We start from the raw sequence: 15,961 nt of genomic DNA, 5'->3' as shown, positions 1-15,961 counted from the left end.
GGAGTGAGTCCCAGAAGCCCTTAGAAAACAGACATGGATAAATCACCTTCCTGCAGCACCAACGTTTTTGTCACACAGCTCATCTGCAGACAGCACAGATCTCAGTGTATTTCCAGCAGCTCAGCCTCAGTGTGATCGGGGAACGGCCTCTCATAATACAGTGATAGGGCATTAGATAGAGAGATTGATCGATAGAGGGGTGTGCATGGGGCTAGACAGAGAGGGGAAATCAATTTCAGTCTGTAGCTGGAGGAGAAAAGACATCTCAGTCTGGGAGGATTCCACACAGACCGGCACCGTAAGTTTGCTCTTGCAATGAAATATATTTGGGAGTTAGAGTGGCTCTTTAAGGACAAAATTGTAAGTGACAAGTTAGTTTGTGTTAGTTCTGTGTTTCTCTCTTACTCTCTGTATCAATGTTTTTCTTACATCTGTCTCACTGTTAGTTTGTTGATCTATCTATCTATCTATCTATCTATCTATCTATCTATCTATCTATCTATCTATCTCTTTGTGTATAGTTCTCTCTCTCTCTTTCTCTCTCTCTATATTTATTGCTATTTCTGTCTATTAGATTACTTCAAGGGGAGTTGATTGTAGAGGGTAAGAATAGCAAGGACTGAGAGACAGGACTCCTGAATTTTATGTGTGGCTCTGGGAGGAAGTTCAGTCCAGTGTGAAGAAGAGAGAACTTGAAGCTGAGTGGTTAGGGCACTCTGCTGGCATGTGACAGACTCCGCTTCAATCCCTCCCTCTGAATCATGATGAGAAGGGATCTGAATTCCCACTTTACAGGACGGTACCTGAGCCGGTAGGCTACGGGGTGCTCTAAAATAAGAATTTCTCAGTCTCTCCTGTTGAAGCTGCTCCACTTTGTATCAATAATTAAATAGTAATTGGAGCAGGGACTTGAATTTGGCTCTTCCAAACACCAGGTGAGTGCCCCAAGTACCACACTGGAGAATCACTCTCACTTGTGTTTGCTGGCCCAAAGTTCTCCATTGTCACTCACAGCAGTCATTCCTGATGGCAATGGAGAGTCACTGGGCCAAAGGCTGAGATGCAGTCTGATGTATTGGTTAGAGGAGGGGACTGGGAGTCGAGACACCTCACTTGTGTTCTTAGCTCTGAGAGGGAGTTGAGTCCAGTGGGTAGAGCCATAAATCCTGAATTGTATTTCCAGCTCTGGGAGGGGTTTTGGATTTAGTGGGTTAGAGCAGAGGGCGAACTGGGAGTCAGGACTTCCAAACTCTGGGAGGGAGTTTAGTTGAGTGGTTAGAGAGGCAGGAGGAGAGCCGGAACATCTGTCTCTCACAGCGAGCGTGGAACCCCAGCTAGTACGGAGAATGGGGCACCGTAAGTTTGATCTTGCAATGAAATATATTTGGTAGTTAGAGTGGCTCTTTAAGGACAAAATTGTAAGTGACAAGTTAGTTTGTGTTGGTTCTGTGTTTTTCTCTTACTCTCTGTATCAATGTATTTCTTACTTCTGTCTCGCTGTTAGTTTGTTGATACATCTATCTATCTATCTATCTATCTATCTATCTATCTATCTATCTATCTATCTATCTATCTATCTATCTATCTATCTATCTATCAGTTTGTGTCTAGTTCTCTCTCTCTCTTTCTCTCTCTATATGTTTATTGCTACTTCTGTCTACTAGATTGCCTCAAGGGGAGTTGATTGTAGTGGGTTAGAGTAGTGGGGACTAGGAGCCAGGACTTGTGGGTTCTATCTCCAGCTATGGGAAGGGAGTGGGGTCTAGTGAGTAAGAATAGCAAGGACTGAGAGCGAGGACTCCTGAATTTTATGTGTGGCTATGGGAGGAAGTTCAGTCCAGTGTGTAGAAGAGAGAACCTGAAGCTGAGTGGCTAGGGCACTCGGCTGGCATGTGACAGACTCCGGTTCAATCCCTCCCTCTGACTGATCATGAGAAGGGATTTCAATTCCTACTTTACAGGACGGTACCTGAGCCGGTAGGCTATGGGGTGCTCTAAAATGAGACTTTATCAGTTTCTCCTGTTGAAGCTGCTCCACTTTGTATCAAAAATAGTCATTGGAGCAGGGACTTGAATTTGGCTCTTCCAGACACCAGGTGAGTGCCCCAAGTACCACGCTGGAGAATCACTCTCACTCGTGTTTGCTGGCTCAAAGATTCTCCATTGTCACGCACAGCAGTCATTCCTGATGGCAATGGAGAGTCACTGGGCCAAAGGCTGAGATGCAGTCTGATGTATTGGTTAGAGGAGGGGACTGGGAGTCAAGCCGCCTCACTTGTGTTCTCAGCTCTGAGAGGGAGTTGAGTCCAGTGGGTAGAGCCAGAATTCCTGGCTTGTATTTCCAGCTCTGGGAGGGGTGTTGGATTTAGTGGGTTAGAGCAGAGGGAGAACTGGGAGTCAGGCCTTCCAAGCTCTGGGAGGGAGTTTAGTTGAGTGGTTAGAGAAGCAGGAGGGGAGCTGGAACGTCTGTCTCTCGCAGCGAAAAGTGGAACTCTGGCTAGTACGGGGAATAGGCCGTCAGAACTCCTGGGCTGTATTCCTGACTCGAGTTCACTGTGTAAATATGGCTGGGTTCGGTCACCTCTATGAGAGATGCTGCTCCCATTTAGAGCAGTGTAAATGGGGAGTAATTCCATGGCATGCAGTGAAATTACCCCACATTCACAGCAGTGCCCCTGACAGCAGAATCTGGCCTGCCAGACCCCCGATTCCTCTCCATAAACTGAGGATAGTAACATTTATACAGTGTTATCCAGAGTTCGCCCACCTCTGGGTGACAGAGGTATACAAATATCTCGAAAGCAATTGTACTAATTCTCTTCTCCATCACCCTGGTGTAAATCAGGAATAACTGAACTGGAGTCCATTAAGCTGATTCTACTTTCTCTTACACCAGTGTAAATCAGGAGTAATCCATTCGAGTTAGTGGGGTTGATTTCTCCACCCTTGTTCCCATATTACACCAATCTTCACAAGAAAAGGGTCTGACTAAAGGAAATTAAGGTGTTTTTCAAAAAGGGAGAGTTATTTTATTGATCTAATCCCGGCCCCTGCTCTTGTCCCTCCCTCTGCAGCCATCACACGATGTCCTGAGAAAGAAAATGTCCAACCGAACCACCGTGACCGAGTTCCTTCTACTGGGATTCTCTGAAGTTCAGGAGCTGCAGATTTTGCACTTTGTGGGGTTTCTAGTGATTTACCTGGCAGCTCTGATGGGGAATCTTCTTGTCTTCATGGCCATAGCCTTCGACCACCACCTTCACACCCCCATGTACTTCTTCCTGATGAATCTATCCATCCTAGACCTTGGCTCCATCTCTGTCATTGTCCCCAAATCCATGGCCAACTCCCTCATGAACACCAGGTCTATTTCCTATGCTGGATGTGTTGCACAAGTCTTTCTCTACTTCTTCTTGCTGGGAGCGGATTTTTCCCTTCTCACCGTCATGGCGTACGACCGATATGTTGCCATCTGCCAACCACTGCACTATGAGACAATAATGAACAGCAGAGCTTGTGTCCAAATGGCAGCTGGTGCCTGGATCAGTGGAATTCTCTACTCTGTGCTACACACTGGGAACACATTTGCATTGACCTTCTGTGGAGGCAACATGGTGGATCAGTTCTTCTGTGAAATCCCCCAGCTACTCAAGCTCACCTGCTCTGACTCATATCTGAGTGAAGTTGGGCTTCTTGCCTTTAGTGTGTGTATAGTCTTAGGCGGCTTTGTTTTTATCATTGTGTCATATGCTCAGATCTTCAAATCAGTGCTCAGAATCCCCTCTGAGCAGCGCCAGCATAAAGCCTTCTCCACCTGCCTTCCTCACCTCACTGTAGTCTCCTTGTTTGTTTGCACTGGGGCCTTTGCCTACCTGAAACCCATCTCCAGTTCCCCATCTGCTCTGAATCTTGTGGCGGCTGTTCTCTATTCCATATTGCCACCAATCATGAATCCAATTATCTACAGCATGAGGAACAAGGAGATGAAAGCTGCCCTGAGGAGACTGACTGGGTGTAGGTAATTCACAATGAATTAATTTTGTATCATTCTCTAATTAAAGTTTCCTTACTTAGTATCTGTTCATTAATGTCAGTTATTTCCATGACCACACAATGTCAGACCACAAACAGGTCTGATTCTGATCTCAGCTGCACCAATGCAAATCCAGATTATCTCCGCTGATGTCACTGCCACTGCCGTGATTTACACCAGTAGAAAATCTGGTCAAGTTGTGGAGTTAAATGTGTGTAAATTGCATGCACGAGAGGAATCAGACTTTTATTCTGTGCCAAAACTATATCGGATATACTGCTTGGCCACTTGCACCCATTCCATGGCCACTGAAAACAATGATGGAGAGTTGTCTTGCTTGTTTGTGTGTATAAATCAGGAGTGGCTTCATTGGAACTAAAGGACTCAGACTGGAGTAAGACTGGGGTAGGTGAGAGAAGACATTTGGGGTAGATCCTCAACACATCCGTGTAATTCCATTGACTTTGCTGGTGCTAAAGCAATTTGCAGCATCTGTTGATCTGGCCTACTGCCTCCAATGGAGCTGTATATCCATTGCCACCAGCTGAGGACTGGGCCCATTGTCTTATAAACCACCATTCATGGCCTAACCACTAGGTGGGGGACAAGGAGCCAGACTGTGTCAGTCTGGCTCACATGTACATTCAGGCGTGTGAGAGATGGAGAGACTGGCTAGAAATTACAGGGAGGTTTCTAACCACCATCGCGGCGAGATTCTGGAGCAGCCTCACAATACGAGTTGTGGGGGTCCAATGACAGAATAGTTTGAAGATAGAGCTGGACACATGTCTGAGTGGGATTGTATGATGGGGCTGCTTGTGATGGTGGGGGGCAGGGCTCAGCAGCCCTGGGGCTCACTTGCGGCATATGTCTTATGCTCCTAAATGCTTATGCTTCAAGCTTTCATCTGGCCTCTGGCAGGGGTCAGGAAGGGATTCCTCCCCCCGACCAGTATATTCTGGGAGGGTTTTTTTTTTAATCTCTGAAGCATCAGGCAGCCCTGGCTGGAGTTGGGACATTGGGTGGATGTGCCAGGGCTCTGAGATGGCACTGAGACATTCTCTCTCTCTCTCTCTCTCTCTCTCTCTCAGATGCTTGGCTGGCTGGTTCTTGCTCACATGATCAGGGTCTAATGATTACCATGTTGGGGTAAGGAAGGAATTTTCCCCCTGGCCAGATTGGCAGGGATCTTTTTGTGTGTGGGGGGGTTCGCTTTCCCCTGCAGCGTGTGGTGTCCATTTGATTCCAAAACTTAATCTCTGCTAGCGAAAAATGAACCAGGGGAATATAGGTGCGTGCTCGGTCCGGGGCCCAATCTGGTAGTACCCGATACTTGATGACATCAAATGGACACTCCCATATAATCAAACATACCTCACCCTCCCAAACCCCCACCCACCAAAAACATCTGGAACAAAGGAGTTTTGTTTTGACTCTCCTATTGACTTTCTACAGGAAAGGATTGCCCAGCTCCATTAATCCTCTTTGAATATCTTACTTAGTTTATTATTAATTACTTACTTTGTAGAGTACAAAATAAGTAATTAATAATTACTTTATTTAATTAATTAAATAAGTAATTAAGTAATTTGGTTCCGCAATCACATCCGCCAACTCCTTTGTTCCAGATGTTTTTGGTGGGTGGGGGTTTGGGAGGGCGAGGTATGTTTGATTATATGGGAGTGTCCATTTGATGTCATCAAGTATCGGGTACTACCAGATTGGGCCCCGGACCGAGCACGCACCTATATTCCCCTGGTTCGTTTTTCGCTAGCAGAGACAGGGGCTTCCCTGACTGGACTTAAGCATCTCTCTCTGAGCTAGCACACACTCCTCTCGTCGGCATCTCCCATTGCCTAGCTCAGGAGCCTCCCCTCCTAGTGTGCTGGATTTCGTCATTCCCATTCTTAGGTGTCTGTCTCTCCCTATCCATTGTATATGGAGCCCGGAGGCCTGACTCAGGCTGTGTGTGACCCTTTTGTTGTCCCAGTGATTTTCTAGGTGCCTAAAAGTTAGGTGATGCCACACTGCGGGTCACCGTGCCTGGGTCTCTTTATGGATCCAGGCCCCTAGTGGGTTTTTCAAAAGCAACTAGGCATCTAAATCCCATTGAAATCAATGAGTTTTGGACACCTAAATGCTCTACAAAAACTTACCTGGCACCTAAACACCTTTGAAAACCGGGCCTTAGGTGATGAAGTGCAGGTTTCTATACTGGGTTAGAAAACTTTTTGTAATCTCTAACCAAAATATCCCTTTTTGCAGATTGGGCCAAGTACTTCTTGTCCTATCTTCAATGGACATGGAAGACAATTGATCACCATCCTCTTTATAACAGCCCATAACATATTTGAAGACTGTTATGAGATCCCCACTCTGGGGCGGTCTTTCCCCTCCAGTCTTTTCTACTGTAAGCTCCTTGGTGGGGAGAATGTGTCTTGCCTAATATTATGGGCCTCGCATATCAGGTTCAACTATCAGATAATTAATTAATTTAAAAGCTAAGGTCCAAGGTGTCCTGAGAGCTAATTCCAACTATTCCTCTGGCTTTGTTCAGTCCCTTCACCGCTCCATTCTTCAGTTTGTCATCCGTCCAATGGGGATAATAGTTACAACTTTGAGGATAATTCATAATGAGTGGAGATACTCAAAAATATGTTGCTGAAAAAACAGCTTTTTAAAGAAAAATTGCTTGTCATTGAAAATAATCTTGGTGTGGATAAAATTCATTTTGAACTCATTTTTCTATGGGTTTTTGTTTGTCGGTGGGGGGAAGTTGCTTTTGGGTTTGGTTTTATGAAAACCTGGAGATGGAAAACTCTTTGGTATACTTTTCAAAGTTTTGGGGGGAAAGATTTCAATATCAGAAATCTTTTCCCAAACAGAAAAAATATTTACCATAAACTGGCATTTTTACCAGAGAAGTTTATTGATATGCAAATGTTTTAGTCTTCAGTTTCATTTTTTGTCCACTCACCCCCATCCAAAAGCAATATTATGGGATGTTTCTATGAAAACAGAACAATGACATTTCCCACAAAAATATAATTTTCATTTTTGGCTAGTGTTAATAATGAGTAATTAAAACTAAATTAAATGAATTTGAGTTGATGTGGGTGCAAAATTCATTGTAATTTTATTTGACAGCATCTGCTTGTCATAAGAACTGTCTAACTGGGTAAGACGTTTTGACCATCTAGTCCAGTATTCTGTCCCTGACAGTGGCCAGTACCACCTGATTCAGAGGAAAGTCTAAGAGGCTCTATAGAGGACAGTTCTCAAATAACCTGCCCATGCCGGAGTCTCATCATCCTCAGCTAGTGAATGGTCTATGGCATGAAGAAGGTGAATTTCTACCCCTCATTATCTGCTACAAAGTAATTGCATGCTCTCATTATCCAGATAGGGTGCAGTAATCAAAGGAACCTACTGGATTTGTGTGTCTAAATCCTATTGACTTTCTACAGGAGAGGATTGCCCAGCTCCATTAATCCTCTTTGAATATCTCGCTTAGTTTATTATTAATTACTTATTTTGTAGAGTACAAACATTGGCCATTATCTTTGAAAACTCATGGCGATCGGGGGAGGTCCCGGATGACTGGAAAAAGGCTAATGTAGTGCCCATCTTTAAAAAAGGGAAGAAGGAGGATCCTGGGAACTACAGGCCAGTCAGCCTCACCTCAGTTCCTGGAAAAATCATGGAGCAGGTCCTCAAGGAATCAATTCTGAAGCACTTAGAGGAGAGGAAAGTGATCAGGAACAGTCAGCATGGATTCACCAAGGGCAAGTCATGCCTGACTAACCTAATTGCCTTCTATGATGAGATAACTGGGTCTGTGGATGAGGGGAAAGCAGTGGATGTGTTATTCCTTGACTTTAGCAAAGCTTTTGATACAGTCTCCCACAGTATTCTTGCCAGCAAGTTAAAGAAGTATGGATTGGATGAATGGACTATAAGGTGGATAGAAAGCTGCTAGATCGTCGGGCTCAATGGGTAGTGATAAACGGCTCCATGTCTAGTTGGCAGGCGGTTTCAAGTGGAGTGCCCCAGGGGTCGGTCCTGGGGCCGGTTTTGTTCAATATCTTCATTAATGATCTGGAGGATGGCGTGGAGTGCACTCTTAGCAAGTTTGCAGATGACACTAAACTGGGAGGAGTGGTAGATACACTGGAGGGTAGGGACAGGATACAGAGGGACCTAGACAAATTAGAGGATTGGGCCAAAAGAAACCTGATGAGGTTCAACAAGGACAAATGCAGAGTCCTGCACTTAGGACGGAAGAATCCCATGCACTGTTACAGACTAGGGACCGAATGGCTAGGAAGCAGTTCTGCAGAAAAAGACCTAGGGGTTATAGTGGACGAGAAGCTGGATATGAGTCAACAGTGTGCCCTTGTTGCCAAGAAGGCTAACTACATTCTGGGCTGTATAAATAGGGGCATTGCCAGCAGATCGAGGGACGTGATCGTTCCCCTCTATTCGACATTGGTGAGGCCTCATCTGGAGTACTGTGTCCAGTTTTGGGCCCCAAACTACAAGAAGGATGTGGAGAAATTGGAAAGAGTCCAGCGGAGAGCAACAAAAATGATTAGGGGGCTGGAGCACATGAGTTATGAGGAGAGGCTGAGGGAACTGGGATTGTTTAGTCTGCAGAAGAGAAGAATGAGGGGGGATTTGATAGCTGCTTTCAACTACCTGAAAGGGGGTTCCAAAGAGGATGGATCTAGACTGTTCTCAGTGGTACCAGATGATAGAACAAGGAGTAATGGTCTCAAGTTGCAGTTGGGGAGGTTTAGGTTGGATATTAGGAAACACTTTTTCACTAGGAGGGTGGTGAAGCACTGGAATGGGTTACCTAGGGAGGTGGTAGAATCTCCTTCCTTAGAGGTTTTTAAGGTCAGGCTTGACAAAGCCCTGGCTGGGATGATTTAGTTGGGAATTGGTCCTGCTTTGAGCAGGGGGTTGGACTAGATGACCTCCTGAGGTCCCTTCCAACCCTGATATTCTATGATTCTATGATTCTATGACATTGGCCACTGTGTGTAGACAGGATAATGGGCTAGATGGACCTTTAGTCTGACCCAGTATGGCCATTCTTATGTTCTTAGATAGACAGATAGATAGATTTTGATCTTATTTATATAGGTGTAAATTTGTAGTAACTCCATTGACCTGAGTGGAGTTTTTCTAGATATTTACCAGTGTTAAAACCTCAGTGAGCATAAATTGATTGAATGTTATGTTCTCATGGAAACAATAATGTCAACAGTTGATTATATTTATAAAGAAACACAGAATGAGACGATGGTCCTGGGAGAAAGATAGCCATTTTCTTTTTTTGACAATAGCCTTGACCCAATCATTTTCCACAGGGCAGCATTGATATCCTCGTTCGTCATGCTATAAATGATCGGATTCATCGTGGCAGGCACCATGGAATAAAAAAACTTCCACCATGTGATCCAGACCTGAGATTGAGCTGGAGGTGGGTTTAATATAGGCAAAACTAGCACTGCAAACAAATACGGAGACAACAATGAGGTGAGGGAGGCAAGTGGAGAAGGCTTTATGCCGGCCCTGCTCAGAGGTGATTCTCAGCACTGTTTTGAATATCAGAACATATGACGCAATTATATGACACTGAAAAACTGATACAGTGGGGTGGAAAGTTTTTACTCTGTCTTTACTCAGCCAAAGCTCACAGTGGAGGAAATTCTGATCTCAGGGATGAAGCCTAAATAACTCCAATGACTTCAGCTTTACTCTGGTGTTATTGAGAACCCAGTCTGGCCCAACCAAAGTCTTGCTTGATTAAACACTTATAAGTAACTCACAATTTGGCTCCTAAATAGGCTTGTTCAGCAATTTATAACTATAGATCAATACATCAGCTTCAGATATTCCAAACCCAATTGTCTTCTCTCACATACCTTGGAGAAAGTCAAAAATGCTACCAAGAAATAAGAACCTGAAGCCAATCCCAGGTGTGAATATTCCTATGATTCACAACATGCATCTAGCCAGTGATTCCCAATTTTGTAGTTGTACATTTGATTTTTCCTTGGTTAGAGAAGCACTTTGCACTTGTCTTTATTGAATTTCCTCTTGTTGATTTTAGTCCAATTCTCCAATCTGTCAAGGTCATTTTGAATTCTTATACTGTCCTCCAAAGTCTTTGCAACCCCTCCCAGTTTGGTGTCATCTGCAATATTTATAAGCATATTCTCTCCTCTGTTATCCAAGTTGTTAATAAAAATATTAAATAATGGCCTTAAAAATGCCACCAGAAAAGAGTTGTAGGTTTTGATCATAAAACTATGGGTGGAGATTTTCACCTAGTGGACTGGGATTCCCAAATCCCATTGAAACTAATTGAAATTTTGGTGGCCAAATATCTATAGGCAACCTTGAAAATCCCATCACTGGTCATGTTGGCCCCCCCATGAACACAAAATAGCCTACATCGCCAAGAGAGAGATTGAGATGTGTTACTCTGAAGTGTTGCCCAATTCAGTTAAAATCTCACAGAATTAATTTTAATAGATCTGGTCAATAAATGGGGCAGAGGATCAGAATCCTGTTACTCCCTTCAAACAATTCACACTTTCTTTAAATAATTCATAGAAATTTAGATTTTTTTTTTTAAATCTACTATTTTGTGGGTTTTTTGGAGAAAAACTCCAAACATAGTGACTGAGTAGACTGACCTCCTGTATAACCCAGCCCAGAAACCATCCCCAAAACAATACCTAGAGCGGATCCTTTAGAAAAACATCCAATCTTGATTTCAAAGTTGTCAGTGATGTACTCTACAAAATAAGTAATTAATAATAAACTAAGTAAGATATTCAAAGAGGATTAATGGAGCTGGGCAATCCTCTCCTGTAGAAAGTCAATAGGATTTAGACACACAAATCCAGTAGGTTCCTTTGATTACTGCACCCTATCTGGATAATGAGAGCATGCAATTACTCTGTAGCAGATAATGAGGGGTAGAAATTCACCTTCTTCATGCCATAGACCATTCACTAGCTGAGGATGATGAGACTCCGGCATGGGCAGGTTATTTGAGAACTGGCCCATAATATTAGGTAAGACACATTCTCCCCACCAAGGAGCTTACAGTAGAAAAGACTGGAGGGGAAAGACAGCCCCAGAGAATTACTTTCCCAAGGTAACACAGCAGGTCAGTGGCTGGGCTAGGAATTGATGCCAGATTTCTGGAGTACAGTCCTGTGTGCCCTTAGTGTTTGCCTCACAATCTTTCCTCTAGACGCTGCTGCCTAATTTTAACTGTGATTATCTTAGTTTCTGGAAACTCTTTAGAGAAATAAAGGGCCAGAGAAATTAATTGTTGCCTCTGGGCTGTTGAGGACTCCAGGGACTGAGTCCCACAAGCCCTTTGAAAACATACGTGGATTCCTGCAGCACCAACGTTTTTGACGCACAGCTCACCCGCAGACAGCACAGATCTCAGTGTATTTCCAGCAGCTCAGCCCCAGTATGAGGGGGGAACAGCCTCTCATAATACAGTGACAGGGGCATTAGATAGAGAGATTGATCGATAGAGGGGTGTGCATGGGGCTAGAGAGAGAGGGGTAACCAATTGCAGTCTGTAGCTGGAGGAGAAAAGACATCTCAGTCTGGGAGGATTCCACACACAGACCGGCACCGTAAGTTTGCTCTTGCAATGAAATATATTTGTGAGTTACAGAGTGGCATTTTAAGGAAGAAATTGTAAGTGCCAATAGATTTTTTTTTCATATTTTTACTCTTACCTCAATTTGGGCATGGGAAACTGAGGCAGTCCAAAGCATTTACCTTAGGAAAGAGGGGGCAGAATATTCGTGCCTCAGTTTCATTCTATTGGGAGTGGGGGAATTGATCAAATTGACACATATTTTTTAGAATGGATCGAGGGTTTATGTTAAAATTGTCCAAAAATAGTGACAATCACTATTGGCTTGTTGTTGCTTTTCTCTCTGTATACATTAGTTTCTTGTTATTTCTGTCTATCTGTCTGTTTATACTTTTCTCTATATATTAGTTTGTTTATACTTCTCTATCTACCTGTTAGTTTGGGTTCGTTCTGTTTTTCTCTCTCACTCTCTGTATCGGTTCTTTTCTTACTTGTGTCTCTCTGTTAGTTTGTTGTTAGATCTATCAAACTATCTATCTATCTATCTAGCATCAGTTTGTGTCTAGTTCTCAGTTTATTGTTTCATCTGTCTATTAGATTTCTGCAAAGGTAGTTGAGTCAAGTGGGTTAGCAGTAGTGGGGACTAGGAGCCTGGATTCAATCCCCAGCTCTGGAAACGGAGTGGGGTCAAGTGGGTAAGAGTAGCAAGGACTGAGAGCCAGGACTCCTGAGTTTTATATGTGGCTCTGGGAGGAAATTCAGTCCAGTGTGTAGACGAGCCAGAACTGGGGGGTTCTATTTCTGTCTCTCATAAAGACTGTGGGACTGGCATCCCTCATAACTTAAAGCTGAGTGGTTAGGGCACTCATCTGGCCTGTGACAAACTCAGATTAAATCCCTCCCTCATACTGATGAAGAGAAGGGATTTGAATTCCCAATTTACAGGAGGGTGCCTGAGCCGTTAGGCTATGGGCTGTTCTGAAATGAGACTGTCTCAGTCTCTCCTTTTGAAGCTGCTCCACTTCGTATCAATAATTAAATAGTCATTGGAGCAGGGACTAGAACTTGGCTCTACCAGACACCAGGGGAGTGCCCCAAGTACCACGCTGGAGAATCACTCTCACGCCCCTACCCTGGCCCAATGACTCTCCATTGTCACTCACAGCAATCATTCCTGTTGGCAATGGAGAGTCACTGGGACAGAGGCTGAGATGCAGTCTAATGTACACGCTAGAGGAGGGAACTATGAGTCATGACACCTCACTTTGTTCCCAGCTGTGGGAGGGAGTTGAGTCCAGTGAGTAAAGCCAGAACTCTTGGCCTGTATTTCCAGCTCCGGGCGGGCTGTTGGATTTAGTGGGTTAGAGCAGGGAGCGAAATGGGAGTCAGGACTCCTGGTTTCTCTTCCAAGCTCTGGGAGGGAGTTTAGCTGAGTGGGTAGAGAAGCAGGAGGGGAGCCGGAACATTCGTGTCTCGCAATGAGCGTGGAAATTCGGCTAGAAGGGGGGACGAGGCATCAGGACTTCTGAACTGTATTCCTGACTCGAGTTTAATGTGTAATTATGCCTGGGTTTGGTCACCTCCATGCAAAATGCTGCTCCCATTTAGAGCAGTATAAATGGGGAATAATTCCATGGCATGCAGTGAAATTACCCCACATTCACAGCAGTGCCCCTGACAGCAAAATCAGGCCTGCCAGACCCCCGATTCCCCTCAGTAAACTGAGGATAGTAACATTTATACTCCATTATCCAGAGTTCGCCCACCTCTGGGTAACAGAGGTATACAAATACCTCAAAAGCAATTGTTCCTAATTCTCCCCTCCATCACCCTGGTGTAAATTAGGAGTAACTGCACTGGAGTCCATTGAACTGATTCTACTTTCTCTCACCCCAGTGTAAATCAGGAGTAAATCAGGAGTAACTCCATTGGAATCAGTGGGACTGTTTCCCCCATTCTCATTCCCAAAGGACTAGTAAAAGGAATTTACAAGCTGAATTGTTTTTTTTTTCTTTTTACATCCTCGGGAGTAGCTAGTTAGAAAGTCGCTGTTAACTCAGCAGCAGCCTGAGCTAAGTGCATCCCAGTTTCAGTCAACTGCAGAGGGGTGTGACCCAGCACAAGAAAACAGGAAAATGACTACAAAAGAAGAAAAAGCCAAAGAGGAGGCCCACAAGATAGCTATGGAGCTGAGAGAAAGAGAAGAGAAAGCCAAAGAGGAGGCTCACAAGAGAACTATGGAGCTGGAAAAAGCCAAAGAGGAGGCGAGAGAAAAAGAAAGGAAGCATGAACTGGAAGTAGCAAGGGCTAGGCAGGATGCACCAGCCCATCCTAGCAACTCCTCTCCAGGTACCACTTCCCATCCCAGAAAATTCCCCACCTACAAGGCAGGCGATGATACTGAGGCCTTCTTAGAAAATTTTGAAAGGGCCTGCCTTGGAAAGAGCATCACTCCAAACCAGTACATGGTAGAGCTGAGGCCGCAGCTCAGTGGACCCTTAGCAGCGGTGGCGGCTGAAATGCCTAAGGAACACATGAACAGTTATGAACTTTTTAAAAACAAGGCCAGACTCAGAATGGGGCTAACACCCGAGCATGCCCGTCGGCGGTTCAGAGCCCTAAGGTGGAAACCAGACGTGGCATTTACCCGGCATGCCTACCACATTGACAAAAATTGTGATGCCTGGATATCAGGAGCAAATGTTAAATCTCTAGAAGATCTGGTTTCCCTAGTAAAAATGGAGGAGTTTTTAGAGGGTGTTCCTGAGGAAATAGAAAGGTACATCCTAGATAGGAAGCCCAAAACTGTAACCGAGGCAGGGGAGATTGGAGCCAAATGGGTGGAGGTGGCAGAAAAGAAAAAAACTAGTAGCAGTTGGAGCGAATACCAGAAGGGGAAAGCCGAAACAAAACCTTACCACCGGGGACAACCAAAGGCCCAACCCACATCCCAAGGGAAACCCCAGACGCCTTCTCACCCCACCCCACCAGTCTCCACCAACCAACATCGCCCCAGTGATACCTTAGCCGGGCGATGTTTTAAATGTAATGAACTGGGACATATAAAGGCTCACTGCCCCAAGAACCCCAACCAATTACAGTTCATTACACCCCAATCACACCAAAGATCCCCAGACCCAGATGCCTCTCTCATACCCTCGGAGCAAAGGGAAACCTTGAGAGTGGGCGGAAAGAAGGTTATCGCTTGGAGGGACACTGGGGCACAAGTGTCAACTATCCACCAATCCCTAGTGGACCCCAAACTCATCAACCCGGAGGCTCCAGTGACACTTCAACCCTTCGTGTCACAGTATGTAACCTTGCCTACAGCCAAGTTGCATGTCCAGTACAAGGGCTGGTCAGGAATGTGGACTTTTGCAGTCTATGATAATTATCCCATTCCCATGCTGCTGGGGGAAGACTTGGCCAACCATGTGAAGCTAGCCAAGAGGGTGGGAATAGTCACCCGCAGCCAGGCTAAGCAAGCTTTCACCCCCATCCCTGTTCCTGAGCTGTCCAGCAGGGCCCCGTCTGTGTTACTGGAGACCCAAACAGAGGTGGTGGAACCGGATCCCCTGCCAATGACTGCAACAGCCGTAGTGGATCCAATCCCAGAGACCCAGCCACAGCTAGTCCCAGAACTGGAACTGGCAATGCAACCAGCAGCAGAACCATTGCCAGCACTGAGTCCAGCGCTTGCAAACCCGTCTACAACTCCAATGCCAGAGGGCACCAGCTAGTCTGAACTGGCGGAAGCAGCAGATAACCCTACCCAAGAGGCTCAGCCAGAGCCTGAGATACCACATAGTGCACCAGCGGACAGCGGTTCACAGTCAATGGAAACAGCCCCAGCACCTGCATCGCTTTCAGAGGGACCAAGCCCCAGTCCACAGTCCAAGGAGGAATTTATGTCTCCAGCATCAACGGAACAGTTCCAGGCCGAGCAGGAAGCAGATGACAGCCTTCAGAAAGCTTGGGTAGCGGCACGGAGCACCCCACCGCCTATCAGCTCTTCTAACCAATCCCGGTTTGTTGTAGAACAAGGACTTTTATACAAGGAGACTCTTTCTGGTGGGCACCAGGAAGACTGGCATCTTCAAAGACAGTTGGTAGTTCCCACTAAGTATCGGGTAAAGCTCTTGAGCTTAGCCCATGATCATCCCAGTGGCCATTCTGGGGTGAACAGAACCAAAGACCGGTTGGGGAAGTCCTTCCACTGGGAGGGAATGGGCAAGGACGTTGCTAATTATGTTCGGTCTTGTGAGGTGTGCCAACGAGTGGGAAAG

At 45.2% G+C, this 15,961-nt stretch overlaps 1 protein-coding gene across 1 annotated transcript; it reads left to right on the top strand.

Annotated features, from left to right (window-relative positions):
- Window positions 1-3,101: 3,101 nt before the first annotated feature.
- On the top strand, window positions 3,102-4,022 carry LOC135887897 (olfactory receptor 14A16-like). The gene has a single exon (XM_065415684.1). The coding sequence runs from the start codon at window positions 3,102-3,104 to the stop codon at window positions 4,020-4,022; it is 921 nt and encodes a 306-aa protein (XP_065271756.1).
- Window positions 4,023-15,961: the final 11,939 nt, after the last annotated feature.

The sequence above is a fragment of the Emys orbicularis genome, chromosome 13 (genome assembly GCF_028017835.1).
Source record: "Emys orbicularis isolate rEmyOrb1 chromosome 13, rEmyOrb1.hap1, whole genome shotgun sequence".
In the NCBI taxonomy this organism is placed as follows: domain Eukaryota; kingdom Metazoa; phylum Chordata; order Testudines; family Emydidae; genus Emys; species Emys orbicularis.
This window is presented reverse-complemented; position numbering and strand designations above follow the sequence as displayed.

Bases quoted from the DNA above. Each gene is read 5' to 3' on its own strand.
- LOC135887897 (XM_065415684.1), top strand. From the start codon at position 3,102: ATGTCCAACCGAACCACCGTGACCGAGTTCCTTCTACTGGGATTCTCT.